Here is a 16493-nt window from a genome sequence, read left to right on the forward strand (position 1 = left end):
TATTAGGAGGGTCCGGTTCTGCTTGATTTAGCAAGGGTAAGGAGTGGCAGCGTAATGTAAAGGCTAAGGAGCAGGCTGATAAGCACACAACACAAAATATATCGCCTTAAGAAAGAGGACGGGGGCGGCGGGGGAGGAAATCAGGTTGGGAAAAACTGAAGAGTTTCTCTTTTGGGCTGCCAATAACAGAGATTTCACATGTGTGCAATTTGCAATCCTGTAACCTAAACAATTCCTAATGTCTCATTAACTGCAGTTCTTCCAATGTGACAGATAGGTAAGGGCATAATTGTAACGTGCAAACTCATGAGAAAGATGCCAGGAGTCATACAAGGTGCACTTCAGTCACAATTCAAACCATAAAAGGGACTGTTAGTGTTTCTAATTGAGTGCTCAAGCATTTTTACAGTTGTTGTGTAGAAGCAATAATTTCCCACAAGATGAAAAAAAAAGTAATTTAGCTAAAGACTTTATTGCAGTGAGGACTGTAAGCAGAACCTCACATAAAAGCACCAAAAAACCCCCAACTTGCCAGGAACTGTATCAACCATAAAAGTTAGTCTGGCTGTAAGAGCTTGTAGGTATGTGACAAACCATATGCCATATCAGCTTTATATGTAGTAAATTTATTTCTTTAAATATCTGGCAAATGTTTATTTTCCTTTAGTTTCCCTTCCTTCCTCTCCCTTTTTGTCTACTAGAGGCTAAAGTCAGGTTGTCTCAATTTTTTGTTTGTTTGTTTTGGGGGGTTTTTTGTTGTTGTTTTTTGTTTTTGGTTTTTTGGGGTTTTTTTGGTCACTGCCAGGTAACATCTTCTATTGCTCCCTTTGGGAACATACATTTGCAGCCACTTCTTCTTTGCAACCTTTTATGTTGCACAGTCTCTCTGCTTTACCTTGACAGAAGGAAAGAAATTGCTATTTGAATTTCAGAAATACATTCTGGAAAACAGCAACATGAAATTTCCATTTACTTAAAAGAAAAACTGTACCAGCTCCAAACAATTATCCATCAATAATGTATTCTCAGGTAATCAAAGACCACATTCTTAAAGCTTTTTTGATTATTTTCAGATATTCTATTTTAGTTTATATTGAGAATATTCATTTAGGTAAAATGAAATAATAATCTCTATAGTGATAAATACGAAACCACTTGATCTGCAAGTAGTGCAGGAAGGAATTATTCGTAGGTGGGGACCGGGCTGTAATAGAGCTGCAATTCAAACAAACGTGTCCCTTTTTTAAGTGTGTAGATCATTATATCAAAATAAAAGTGAATTTATTCTAAGTATGAATTTCAGAATTAATTCTACCAAACAGAGCTTTTCACTTGGGTGGATCTTCATTACCTTACTACCTATTTTTATAAAAACTTGTTTTAGCAACTCAGTTTCCCTGCCAGAACTGTGCCCACAGCACTGCAGATAGCAAGTAGCATTTCACTATGGGATTGTAGTCCTGCCTTTTTTCATCCTACTGCTCAAGTTCAGAGACCCTTATATCTTCATTTAAACCGATAGTATTTCTTCCTTACCCTAGTACTTTCCCAACTTCACATTCAAGTTTTTTTATACTTAAAACAATTGCCCATGTATTCCAGCTAGTGATTTAATCCTGCTCTGGACCTCAAGCTTATTTAAAAAATGCGTGTCTTTCAGGAAGTTCAGTCCAGCCTGATGGCACTTACAACCTTTGTGAAACTCTCACTGAAAAATATTTTGATGTGCTGCTCACAGAAGTGCATGCCATTTTAGTATAACAAGAAAAAAAAAAAAACAAACACAAAAATTTGAATAGCAGTTTTTTTCCTATAGATGGATGATAGAAGGCTTTGGTACTTTGGGTATAGATTCAGAATCGATAATTGAAAGAGCACTGATTTTTGTTTATTCTTTACTCTGAAAATACTTTATTATACTAATGCATTATACAAACACTTTCCTATTATAGAAGTAGTGCTTTAACAATATTTGAAAGTAAATTCTGACATTAAACTATAGCGAGGTGGGATTTGTGGGGGAAAGGGAGGTTTTACCACATGTCTTAATGCTGCAAATCTTGTTACTGATACAGGAATTCATAATTTCAGTGAATACATTCATCAATCATTAAAGTTGGGGATTTTCTTTTATATGTTGTACTTATGCATGGTTACGATCAAAAGCATTTAAATTTTTGATATTTTCTAAATATGCTGATTTGTTACGAAGGTAACTTGGTTTTTTTAATGTTGAGTTGCTGAAACAACTGGAGCACACCTAACAAGTTCATTATAATCCGAAACTTCTATGCTGTGCTGGAATTATTCCAAACTTCATGCACCTTTGATACTGCAAATTCATTAGCAAGCCTTTGGTGAACATTGTTTCAGGGCAAGCAGCTAATCTCTCTGTTCTCAGTAGCAGTGTAGATGTTCTCTCTTCCATGAGAGAAGGGAATCCTGTTTCTGACGAAAGCAGTTTGTCTAGCTCAGACCGAAAATGGCCCATGAAGAAATTAGATTTAGTAGAATCATTAGACTTAGTAGAAGCTTTTGACAGTCACACTGCAAGCTCCCTGGCAGTGGTTTTGTGAGCTCTCCTGGTGCACGACCCCGTAGCACAAAAAGAGCTACTGGCCCTCTGGGAGGGGACGCTCCACTGCCTTTTCACGCTTTACGAAAGCTGTTCGGTTGAGGTCAGTTTGCTTAGATCATGTAAATTCTCCAAACTGTTATTACTTCGTAACTTCATAGAAACTCAGACGAAGTTTAGCCTTCACCACGTTACAGTATTTGTTTTCCTGTCTTCCAGAATAAGAGTTTGTTGAGTGCTGATGGACTTGCAAGTTCAGCACCCTTGGGCTTAGGGCTTCTGAAGGTTGTTTGTACATATGGAAGGTTATTTGGATTTCTTTTCTAGGTATAAATGATTAGTTACCTAGCATACTGTTAATAAGGGTCTATACATAGGTATAGGTATTATCTAGCACCCAGGGCCCCATGGTGGTACAAAGTATGACAAGGCAATCTGGGAGCCGTTAATATATCAAATAATTACCTAATAAAAATAACTTTACATAAGACGCTTACATAATAAAAAAAACTTTAAATAGGCATATGTACTAGTTCTTAATAGGGCCCATTTATAAGAACAAGATGATTTGCTTTACTAAATATGAATAATTAATTTGGAAATATATTTTTATTTTGTGACATTCTTAGCATCAATTAACATCAGTTTGTTAGTTTCTTAACAGCAGTTTCTTAGAATAATTTTAAAATTTCCCAAGTAGAAGTCATCTTTTTTCAGCTTGAACTTTAATCCTGAGCCAAAAGAGAGGAAAAATACTCTGAAAGACTTACTCGTATTGCAAAATCCATTTTCATACTGCAAGAATCTACTCTGGTCTAGTTACTATAGTTCTGAAGGTGCATGATTACTGTTATTTCTGTCAGGTACATTTTGGCTTTTATTAATTCTTTCCTAATAAAATTGCAATACAGGTAAATCTAGTCATCAATCTATCTTTAAATTTGTTTATATTTTAAAATAAATTCTGACTCAACAGCTAAGTGACCAGTAGAGTCATCAACTATTGCCAGAATTGTTGATTTGGTGACATAGGCATAGCATGCTGAAAGATTTAATAAAATGTAATTAAATTAAAAGTTTTTCACTTCTGAACTTGGTTTTAGGTAGCTTATTTTTTAGAATGCCTAAGTAGTCTGAAAGCTATTTCCCACAAAATTGCGGTGTGTTTTTAACAATAAGTCATTCTATTACAAATATAAAACGTTTAATAAAAATGTAAATAGCACTCTGAAAGATTATGGAAGTTTTCCAATTATTTCTGTCGTCTCATAAATTTTGCCTGTTTATACGTTAATACATTTTGTAGCAGGTTCTTTGAACTCTGTTCTGTGAATTGTTCAATTATAAATTCAAATAATTTATACCCAAATGAGTGCAAAAGACATGTTTTAAAGGACATTATTTTTTAAAAAAGTACCTAGGTGTTCCACAACCAGTTTCCCAACCTGACAGAAAAGCTTTTTTATATGCACTTGGAATACACGACCACCAATTAGCTCTACACCAACTCAGCCTCTGTAATTCATCTTCCACAGTGGGGTCTGTGGATTGGATGCTTAAGGAAACTGTTTTCCCACCTTTCCCCTTTTATATTTAATTCCTCTTTTAATAGGTTAAATTATGCAGGATTTGTTTAAAGTACAGGACTCTTCATTATTTACTGCTGCTTTCACATTTAGGTATGCTTTTCAGTAGGTACTAGTGCTAAAAACGTACAATCAATGAGGTAAGAACAGGATGGAAGGAGTTTCTGAGCCAATGATGGGTCTGAAGGTGGGCAGAAAACATCCTTACTAAGTGCTTTGCACTAATATTGGTGGGAAACAAAGAGTAGTTTTCAATGTGATATTCCTGGCACAAAACAACTACTTAGTAAGTAAAACTTGTACAATTATTCTGCTGATGCTTCTAGTTTAGAGAAGATTTTTCATGCTTATAAAAACAACCTTTACAGCTGTTTAAATGGGAAGAAATAACTGCAATCAATACCTTCTCTTTACAAGGCTTGCTTTTTAATCCTGGCTTTTTTGTTAATAGTTCTCTGTACTGATATTTTATTCATGTTTTTTCTCCTGTATAATGCATGTCAAGTAGTGTTTCTGGATCTTATGATTTCAACAGAATAAACCAGAATACTGCTGGATAACTGAATGTATGATAGCGTTGTTCATCTCCTCTCCATTACACTTTAAAGCTTGCTTTCTGGGTGGGCTTCTAATTAATGTGCTCTTCTGCATCTCCTCTATTATTTTAATTCTGTTCTTTTCATAAGGTTGTTTTCCTGGATTTTGTAATCAGTGACTGTACATTGCTAATGGCAATGCTTTTATTTTGCTTAGTTTTTTTTCCAGGCCCTATTCTTGATTGATAACTACAGAGTAATTCAGTCTGGGGAGAAAAACTCATTGGACTTTGCAAACACCATACAGACTCAGAGGCCTAACATCATTCGGTGCACTCACTGAGTCAAGTGTTTAGAATATGAGTTATGTCTGCATATAATTGACGTGAAATTGTATCAATAACCACATCCTTTAAGTCAGAATTACAATGGGAAGTGTGGAAGCTGAAGTGATGGCTAATCACCATTAAAAGTGAAATTACCTGAAATTGCTCAAAGTAGAAAGAAATAAAGAATTATAACACGGAATTGTATTTTTTAGGTTTTTCCAATATTTTTATAAAATGTACTGTGCAAATTGCTCAAAGTTGTAGCAAAATTAATCACCGTTACTGATGTATGCTAATCTGTGTTGGTTTGGCTGCACTTCGAGGTTATGCTAGCTCTTATTATCCATTTCACTTTATAAGAAAAGGCAATAGTGAGAAAAACCAACCAACGTACATGACAACTTTGTCTTTGTCCTCCATACTTTACCTAATGGTACCAAAGGGTTTGAAATCATGTACTTTTGCAGGCCATAGAGACCCACCTCATTCGCAAATCAAGCGGGGGGCTGACATACATTGCTGAGTGGAAGGGTGGACTGCTTGAACACAAGATGGGACATCTCACCTGTTTTGCTGGAGGCATGTTTGCTCTTGGAGCAGACGGAGCACCTAATGACAAGACGGGCCACCACATCGAGCTTGGTGCTGAAATTGCTAGGACTTGCCATGAATCCTATGACCGTACAAGTAAGTACTGTATTGTAGGGTTTAGCTTCACAGTTTGACTTTGTGAAGGCAGCCATCGGTATTTTTCTGTAATGCTGAATGAAAGTTGGATGATGATGAGAACTCTTTGTCCTTTCTGAGCAAACGCTGCTTTGCTCTGAGAGTTACTTTAAGAATGGCTGCTCTGTTTCATACATGATTTCTGTGCACCTGAATCATACCTATTCACTCTAGTAAATAACAAGACAGCTTTTTTTTCCACTTTGGCAATTTCTGTATAGCCAAATACAAATAAGAGAGGGAGCCTGTTCATTTATGCATCAATATAGTTGTTAATCATGTTTTATGCACAAAAAAATTATTTTATTCTCGGTTCTGTTGGTACAACGCTGCAAACAATAGAATTGCATAAAGAAAGTGGATTTCTATGCAGGAAATTTCTTTGGAATCTTTCAGCTTCTTATAAAAGTAACACTGGCAGCACTGTAGGTCCCAGAGTGCATTTTCCACTTTGATACAGAAAAGTAAATATCCTCGTCTTTTAGGCAAAATTTCACATGTTGCTAGTTATATGAATTCTTCCAGGATACAAATGTTAACGTCACTGTTCAAACTGGAGCTGCTGTTTAAGGCATTGATGAAGAACAGCTCTCTCCCACTCTGAATTATTTACAAAATATTAAAACCAGGAGGTGCTGCAGTATCTTTCAGAAACTACCTTTTGGGTAACCTGTCTTTGTGCCACGTTGAAAGGATAGCTGATTTGGTAGGTTACATAATCTGAAACCTTTTTTAATGCCTTTATTTTACCATGTGTTTTTATATTGGTTAGGCATGAAACTGGGACCAGAAGCCTTCAGATTTGATGGTGGTGTTGAGGCCATTGCTACAAGACAAAATGAAAAATACTACATCCTACGACCAGAAGTCATAGAAACCTACATGTACATGTGGCGACTCACTCATGACCCAAAGTACAGGCAGTGGGGATGGGAAGCTGTAGAGGTAATGTTCTATTGGACTTTTATCTTATTAAACCCTAACATCTCATTAAGTGAGCTATTGAATGAGATCTGGATATTGTTTAGCAGTTAGAGAGTAGATATTTTTTTAAAATCTGTAATATCAACTCAAATTTCCAGAGATGCATTTACTAAATAGATGAACTAAGGTCATTCTGACAAAACCAAACACTGCTGGTATTGCATATTAGAAAAATATCTTGTGATTTCTCCTTCTTAAATACTTTTCAGATCAGGGTCATATGTGGATGTACTGCTCAAGATGTTGAGTATTGTTGCTGCATATGAATGGAAAGTGCAAATGTGTCAAATTTGAGCCTTGGACATGGAAATAAGTTTTATGAAGTGTATTTTCAACAGTAATTGTACGAACATGATTTTAATTAAGGTGAAGTACTAGAAGTACTAGACAGTACCGGACATTTAAAAAATGGGTCACTTTCAAAAAGCATTAAGTCATCTGGACTGAACTCCATTAATGATAACAGTATCTTCTGGATTTAAATTTCTGTGTCCCACTAGCCTTTGAGCTTCAACCAGTTATGCTGAACCTAGCTATTTGTGTTTCTCTAGCACAAGCCTTCCAAGAGGGCAGCTAGTCTATACTGCTAAAATTGGCTTGCCAAATCTGTAATTTCCCTATTTCAGTGGTTAATCACGCTTACCGTTAGAGATGAGAGCCTTTGAATTTACCATGTTTCATCCTCCAGGTGTGGGTCCTTATTATACTTCCAGAGTTCACTTATTTTCTCCTCACATTGATGTTGCCCTTGCTGAATTATCTGCCTTTCACTCTTACCTTGGAATTTCTAAGCAGACTGAGGTCTTATAGGAGATACAGGAAGCTGAAGAACATTATTTTTGCTGCTCTGTATACTTAAGAAAAATAGAGTTTAAAAAAAAAAGAAAGCAAAACTGTGTGCAGTATTTTGTTCACAGTGACCTCTCCTTTGCAGAGTTACTGCTTTCCAGGATTTCAAAAACATCCTGTTTGTAAGTTTGCCCAACACCTCTTGTTTCTAGGAGTGTACAATTATAACTTTCTCGGATGGGCCTACACCGCTAGTTGTAGAATGTTGCTCTACACTAAGGAAAGAACGTGTAGACTTGTGTCGTGCAATTTCTCATCCCCGAGGGACCCTACCAGAGAGCTGTTACTGGGTTATGACTCCATATACCTGGCTGCAACATGACATCTGCCAGTTACCTGGCTCCCTCAACAGTAACTGAGATCTGTAATTGTATTCAGTATTCACTGTGTGAGATACTGAACATCTCTCAAATGTTGTGCAAATATTGTTGAGTGTTGTGAAAAAAGAGCCTTTCAAGTTTGTCAATTAGATAGTCTTGTAGAATTAAATTTATGGTAAAAGCTGCTTTCCATAAAAGAATAGCTGCTAGCTTTAACTATACTTCCACTCTCTAACTCCTTGTTTGAATATTCACAGAAATTCCATATCTGCAGTCAACACTGTATTCAGCTAGGTAGACTGTAGTTATTTAGAACATTTTATTTGGCTCCCTCAGGTGTTGGCTCTATCGGCCCTGAAACAATATGCTTCCGAGTTAATGATTCTAAAGCAATTTAAAAAAAACCCCAAAAAACTCTTAATTTCGAGTGCTGTTCCCTTACTTTCTTCTTTGCTAACACCACCCATAGGCACACATTTTAGTACTGGAATCTTCCCAGGTAGATTAGAACTGGAATATTTACAATGGCTGTTTATGGAAATCATCCCACAAGGCTTCAGCAAGGCCAAGTGTTCCTTCTCCAGGAGATGTTTTTTTCTGACTCATTGTTCTGCCCACACTGATAACATGGTTATAAACAATTGAAATGTTTTCCTTATTATTATTCTTTACCTTGTTCTTCAGTTTGTTTGTGTTTATTTCAAGTTTGTAGACTCATTTACCCTCTTAGCGCTCCCCATGTGTTCCTTGTTCAATATTCTTGTGATTACTCTTGTCTGGCTCTAACGTAGTGGATTACAGCCCATGTGTGGGAGATGCAGCTGGTCCCATTCTGTACAGACCCATCCTCCACTGCCCTAATGTGCATCTGAGTGTTTCACAAAAGCAAATCTTACAACTTCACAAAAGTTATAGAGTCAGTTGTAGTTTTCAAGGGTTTTTTTCTGCTTCTTCCTTGATGTTTGTAGTCCATACAGCTCCACCTGAAACTGTACTTTTTTTTGTTCCAGTGTGTGTCATGATAGCTTACACAACTATTTCATAAATTCTGCTCCCTCTTGCACCAGAGAGCATGTCACTCCACCCTTTTGTTCTTGGGGAATTCCCTGACCACTGGCTGTGGTTGGTTGAATTACCAACACGTGTTGCACAAAGAGGAAGCTGAGATTGAAAGAAGAAAAAAGGGGCAACAATCAGACCATTTGTTGTTGCCCAAAAAAGTTGTTCTTCATGTGTTTCGTGTCCATTTTCAACTCATGACGCTAGCAATAAGAACTCATTAGGTTATTTCCTAGTGCCCTTTTCTACTACAAGGAGGCTGCTCCTAGGTCTTTTAAACTCTCCAACAAGTCTATTCAGTCTTTCTGTAACTTTTATAGACTAAAAACCATGCTCTAGCCTCTCCATTTTTTCTTTGGAAACCTACTTTGCTGCTTTAATTTGAGTACAAGATCATGCTGTACGTACTTCAGCGGTTGGAGAAAATGCAGTTATAACTGCTCTTACTAAGTCAGAAAGGTTTTATCAGCTTAGCCCTTGAAAGTCTCCCCTTCTGCAATATAAATGCGGCACATATTTTGAATTCACACCACTTCCTTTGTTTCTTCCCTTTATGATACTTTGAGGCTGTCAGCCAGTTTTCACTCTGCTTGATGTTTTCTATCACTCTAGCATAACTGATCTTAGCCACCCTCATTTTCTGAGAACTGCTGATTTAAAATGTATTTAGAATCATAGGATCATTTAGGTTGGAAAAGACCTTTAAGATCATCAAGTCCAACCATTAACCCAGCACTGCCAAATCCACCACTAAACCATGTCACTAAGCACCACACCTACACATCTTTTAAATACTTCTGGGGGGGTGACTCCACCACTTCCCCAGGCAGCCTGTTCCAATGCTTGACAACCTTTCCAGTGAAGAAAGTTTTCCTCATATCCAATATAGAATCATAGAAGCATTTAGGTTGGAAGTGGTTTGTTTCCCATCCACCACTACCCCACTGTCAATGTGAACATTACTGTACTCTGAAACTGCAGGCATGGGCACAAAAGGCCATTATTCCCTCTTAAAGGAGGGTGACAGCCAAGAGCCTTTTTATCATACTAATACCACACATGAATGTCCTGTTCCTTTAGTTAGGTGGAAAGCAGCTTTGAGAGGTAAGATGCTTCACGTTTGCATCAAGTAGATACCACCAGATGGCTAACATGGTGCAAGTTAACTTCTTAGTCTACATCACAGCAGTGTGTTCAGGTACCTATACGGCATCTCTCAACAATGAACTCATAAAGAAGACTCTAACTACACGTTAGAGCACATAAACCCCCAATGCAACTTGCTTTTATTTTACCGCACCCTGTTTAGAATGCAGATGTTTCCTTGAATGATAGATAGCCTTATCCTTCAAGTTTAAGTTCTCCTTCTGCTGTACCTTGGAAAACATAATCTTGTGTTTGACATTGAGAATCCAGACACAGATTCAGCATTTTGAATTCATTGCGGTTGAAGTAGACGAGAGGGAAGGAGTACCAGTCAGGGGAAATTACTTGTTTAAACTTAAGTGTATTTGTCACTTAGTAAAAGTGTCCAGGAAAATTAAAGAACCTAAAGACACATAAGAAAAGGCAAATAGGCCTGTTATATATTTTAAAGGATCTCTCCTGGAGAAAAATCCTTTTTAAATATACAATAGGCAGCTTACTCTCTAGTGAAAACTGCGGAGAGCCTGACATGCAAGCTAAATATATGCAAATAGCTACAGGGACTCCAACAAAAACAAGGACGTTTAGGATATCTACTCACAGCAAAACACAGAACTTGAACAGCCTTTAGAGCAGGTGGAGGTGATGGATACCCTGGTAATTATTAGTGACTTTTAGTCCCATCTGTCATCAGGAAAATGCTTATTCTGCTTGTTTGCTTGTTTTAGACCAATCTGCTGCCTTTTCGTAGCTTTTTGCTGTATGTGGATTGAAGTGCAGCATCTGTAATCACTTCAGTGATATTTGTCATAACTTCAGAAACAGAGGAACTTATTGTCTGATGAGGTTGGAACCTTTCATCTTTCCATCAGGGTTTTGATAAAGCTCCAGGCATTTCTGCCTCAAAATTGCTGCTCCAATACCTGTCTCCACATCAAGCACCATGTTTCATAGTAGTGTGGTCCTGAGTAAATGTACTAATCCATCATGCTTACTGTCATTTTCATTCTGAGAAGTTATTTAGAGCTAAAGATCATTTTCCGGATTTGTTTTTGAATAATGAGTTGTGTTTTAAATATAATCATCTTTGATTCTCTTCACTCCTTTATTATACTGCATCATACCAGAGAGTTATGATAAAACAGGATAAGAAAAATGAAGAGGCTAAGAATACTTTTGACCTTGTTAAATAGGTCAATTGTAAAGAAAAATGATGAATGAATATTTTTAAACAAAGAGCAGCAATAAGAAAACTAGTATTCAAATAAAGTATTGGATGGCAGTATATTTTTAAAAATTATCTCTCATATATAGGCATATAGGTATCACATTTCTAATGCAAACACCTGTCTAAAATAAAGAAAAGCAGCAAAGTTTATTAAATAGTATAACTGTATATACCTTCTACACTTCCAGCACCAGGTACATGTTTTTTGCCCTTCTGTATACACCCTTCATCTGATAATTTTTCTCCTTCAATATTGCCTGGTGTACATAGAACATTCCTGTATATTTTTAGGTGGTCCATGTGCTCCTTTTTATTGTAAAATAGGAATCAGTCGTCTGTTTTACACCTTTTAACTGAATACACAGTTTGGAAACCAGCTAAAGAAAAACGTATTCTTATTCTTACATCTAAAATATGTTGTGTTAAGTCCAGCCACATACTAGCTTTCCATCTACTCCTGTGTAACAGGCAAAGCTTTTTCAGAAAAGTATCAAAGAAAAATACTACTTACTGCAGAAAAGAAATTCAGTCACAGCCCAATATCAGAGGTTTCCCATTGAAATTTGAAATAATTGCAAAGAGAAACCAAACAACTTACATAGAAAATGGAGAGTTGCCTTTGCTTTTTTGAAGCAACTTACAAGAGGTAAGGAAAAGACTGGTCTTTACCATGGCATTCAATTCTGTCACAATAATTTTTAAGCACTAAAATATGACCAAGAAAGGTTTATCTGACAGGATCTCTGAAATCTGTATAGACAAGCCTAGGATAGAGAGGCTATTGTTATTCCTATTAAAAAGAGGAAAAAGAAAATACGTGAAAATCCATATAATATCTTTCCTTCTGAAAACTGTTTGCGTTCACTTCTTTTATTAATTTATCGTTTTGCTTTTCTTCCTAAATGTAAAATTAGACATGTGTGCCTATGTCTTTAAAAAAAGGAGATTTCTATCCAGAGCTTTATCTAGTTTTCAACTCTTTATAAAAAAAAATTGTCATATTTTTTTTGCAGCTAGTTTTAATGTCAAACAAAGAAAAACTGTCAGATGATTAATTTTGTCAATCCCACTGTCTTTTTTTTTTCCTCTCACTCTTCAGGCACTGGAAAAACATTGCAGAATAGATGGTGGCTATTCAGGCATTAGAGATGTTTATAACAATCATGAAAGCCACGATGATGTGCAGCAAAGTTTCTTCCTTTCAGAGACGCTCAAGTAAGTTAAGAAAGTTGATTTTCGTTAATATGAAATAGTTCTATATATCATCTTTACAGGGACGTATTTATTGTTAGTACCCTTGACATTCACATAACAAAATCTGACTGAAATAGTAGAGCTTTTCTTAGGTGATGAGAAGGCAAATTCTTTTTTTTTCCTTCTATATCAATAAAATAAATTCTATGATGTCTGTAAATTATCTTTACTTCTGTTAAAGGTACTTGATAGTCTTTGTTGAGAAATTATATCGCCTAGCTTTGATAGGATCTAATGATATATGCCAACACTAGTGAAACAAATTGAGTAGACAGAGGACTTACCAGGTTTGTACTGCATACTTTTAATTTTAAAACTGCAGAAGGAGAAAAAAGTTGTCAACTTGCATGGTAAGCTTGCATGACTTATTAAGAAAGAAAACAAAAGCTTTCATTATCTATCAACATCTCCTAAGTTTTTAATGAAATAAAGGAAGTTTTGTCTTAGTCTCTTCACTTTTTTTTTTTTTTTGCCATACAAGAGAAAGTTGCAAAGACCAGAAAGAAGCAATCATGCCATTTCAACAGAAAGTGTAATACTCAAGTAAATGAAATATCATAAATACATTTATATACATCCTGGCATTTTTTTTTTTGAGATAGCACACTGGCTCTACTATAATTGGCTTATCAGAATTAGACCAAGAAAAGCCTTCAGGGAAGTATGATGATTGAGAAAAAATAAAATTTCACGTGCTAAAGCAGATTTTCATCTCTAAGCAAAGTGCTTATCCTGTATCATGCTACAGTAGCTACTACCTTGTATCAGGACAATAAATAAAATGTTGAATTTGTTTATTGTTTACTGATGGTTTTAATGGACCCTATCTTAGTAAGTAGCTGTCCAAGCTCCTTCTTTAGTGCTAGTTTTCTTTTTTAAAAATCCTAAGCCAGAGGTTGTTCTCAGAAGTAAGACACGATTGGACTACAATGTTTTCATTCCTACACCTTGATATATATGGACATTCAGGGGCAAAAAAATTACGATGGTTGTATATTATCAAAACAATATGTACTAAAATTACCAAGGATGAAATGGAAGTGAAGTGAACTGATAGTGAAGTGAACCTTGATAGCCTAAACTTCTTTGTCCTCTATCAGTACGAAGGCATTCATTTGTTGGTCTCCAGTTTTTATTGCCCTTGAGTCCAGTCTGAGTTGAGTCGCCCCAAACCTTTGTGCTAATCATTGTGATGCTGGCACTTACTAGTGTTTTGTGTTTAGTCAGCAGTTTCCATTGATGCATTCATCTAAGGAAATCAGGTATTTATGTTTTCCTGAAAACTATTGGAGTTTTAATTCCCTGATGTGGGCACATTTCCTGCTTTTTTTCCTTGCCAGGTACTTGTATTTGCTGTTTTCTGAAGATGATCTTCTTCCATTCGAACACTGGGTCTTCAACACAGAGGCTCATCCTCTCCCTGTTCTTCACAAAGACGATGGGAATAAAGAAGAAAACCAGAAATAGATGAAGATTAAGTTATACTTTGTTTCATTCCTTATGTTTCCTTCCAGGACTTGGGCACATGATTTTGATTTTAAATTCCTGAGTTAAATTTTTAAATCAAATGTTTTGCAGTCTGTTTTCTTTAATGGTAAATATTTATGAATGGACACCAACTGATTATGACAGAACTTCATTCCACTTGTCCAGCTGAACCACTTAGAAGAGAAATAGGACATCTCTCCAGATTTTGTTAGGCTGCAGTGTCATCATGGCCAAAAAGAGCAGAAAGGGTCTGCATGTTACTTGTTTCCTGTAATGCTTTTAATTTGACTGCAAAATTCTTTTCTCCTCTGTGAGGAGATGTCTGCTTTAAGCTGTAATATTTTGCCATGTTGCAAAAAGCCATATTGAATTAAGTATAAAGAGCTTTTTTTTTGGGGGGGGGGGGTTCTATGTTAATTTGTTTTGTGTGTCATCCAAGACAAATCTTGTGACTGTGACAGCCTCTTCTTATGCGGGTCTATCATTACTTGGTAAAGTATCTGATGTATTTAATTGTCAATGAAATCTACATAGGAATATTTTCATCTCGTGCAGACACAACTCTGAAACTGCAGTATACATTGAAGTTAGTCTAAACCTAGTTTTTATGAATTTAGCACATTAGTTAGCAGACCTTAATTTTTCAGGTTTTGATTAGAATATTGTAATAGAATAAATTGTTTCCTCCCTTTTCTAAGTGGTGTTATTCTCATGTCTCTAGTCAGGCTAATACAGAGTAAAATGAGATAGTCATTTCATATCAAGAAAGGGAGTCTTACCTTCTTTATATATTTAGTCCAGTAGCTTTCATTTGGTTGGATGGTAAAAAGACAAAAAAATACTCAAAGATGTTTTGCTGGAAGCTGAGAATTATACCAGAGACAATTTTTTTTGTTTTCTGGGATTTTCTCAAATATTCAGATGGGTTCAGACTTGACACCAGGCTTGATAGTTCATTGTCACAAATCAATTTAATGTATCTGCATGAATAAAATTGTATGTCCAGGTGCCTTGAAGAAAACTTGTCTCCTTAAAAGAAATAATCTTTCACAGAGGAAATTATCCAGTGTACAAGTAAAACTTTCTGAAAGTACTGAGTCCTTCTTCTCTAAGCAACAGAAACGCAGTGCGTTTAAAATTTTTCCCTAGACTAGAGGCCTGGCTTACTAAGAAAGGTAACAGCTTTGCCAAAAACATTTTACTTTGTAGTATCACCAAAAGGTAAAAATTGGGCACGATTAACTCCTGTTTCCACTTAAGTGTAGCTTGGAGTGGTTTACATGATTGTTAAGGCTACCTATGTTTTCATTTAATGACAGGATGACTTACTATATTTTGAGTGCGGTATAACATCTGGCTTCCCATTCTGAAAAAGCACATCATTCAGTGTTTTGACTGCAGCAAAACACATGTGGTTCTGAACAGTAATCTTCTTTCAAGGTATTTAGTAAGATAGCTAGATAGCTCACATGTGCAGCATAGGTAATCACAGCTGAGGAAGCACATTTGTTTAGGCATTACAGAGTACATTTTTTTCTATACTGATAGAGGTGTGCAATGTAGCTTTTCCTTAGGTAGAAGCCAAGAGCAAGGATAACGGATTACATTTTTATATATAGCAGCTGGAGGCTGACCCATAAACTTGCCCCTCTGGAGTGTGTAAAGACAACACTGCCGCACTGCTTCCCCTGCAGACAGAGAAGATGGCATGTGCCACATGAGATGCCAAAGACACTTATGTCGGGGGCAAGGCAAGAGGATCATCAGTGGTGCCGAGCCTTCCATCACAGGACTGGCAGAGCTGTGCATTCAGTACATGGAAGTTAATAGGGGTACCCTGCTCAGCTTGGGCGACCCAGAGCTGGGAGAATGGATACAAGTGTATGTGCATCTGCCTCGGATAAAGGCTGCTGGCATGGAACTGGCACATGGAGTCAAGACTTTCTGCTTTACTGCCTTCTTAAAAAATTATTATTATTATTTTCTTTTCAAAAATACGGATTCCCTCATGTCAGAGTAACTGTTTTCTGAAACCGAACGAGCAAGGATGAAGTCTGTTGAAAAGCAGAGCTCCTGCTGATTTTGATAGTCCAAAATTTGTATCATTGGAGGACTATATATTTCATTGTATTTCTTCAGAAACAATATTTGTAAGGGAGCTTTCCTCCCACCCCAAGTAGCACAGAGAAATTATAGATGTGGACTAAAAACAAATTATCTTTCCTCCTTAATCAAAAAGTAATAATAATAATTACTTCTGTCAGTTATCTTTATTGGGTCATCTGCTGCTGACTACCACACAGTTGTGCATGTGCTGCTAGAGGCCTCAGTTAAATAGCTACAGTAGCTCAGAAAAAAAAAAGTCTTTGAGAAATGTTTTTTGTAAGCCTCTTTTCACATGGTTTTCTTAACC

The 16493-nt window shown here is 36.4% G+C and overlaps 1 protein-coding gene across 1 annotated transcript; it reads left to right on the plus strand.

Annotated features, from left to right (window-relative positions):
- Window positions 1-5493: 5493 nt before the first annotated feature.
- LOC104617763 (mannosyl-oligosaccharide 1,2-alpha-mannosidase IA-like) lies at window positions 5494-14474 on the plus strand (the record flags this gene model as incomplete). The annotated part of the gene is made up of 4 exons (XM_010283173.1): window positions 5494-5713; window positions 6525-6697; window positions 12438-12553; window positions 13933-14474. Coding segments are annotated over 4 exons (636 nt in total), but the record flags the coding sequence as incomplete, so codon positions are not given.
- Between the last annotated feature and the right edge of the window lie 2019 nt (window positions 14475-16493).

This window comes from Phaethon lepturus, unplaced genomic scaffold (assembly GCF_000687285.1).
Source record: "Phaethon lepturus isolate BGI_N335 unplaced genomic scaffold, ASM68728v1 scaffold20922, whole genome shotgun sequence".
Lineage (NCBI taxonomy): Eukaryota > Metazoa > Chordata > Aves > Phaethontiformes > Phaethontidae > Phaethon > Phaethon lepturus.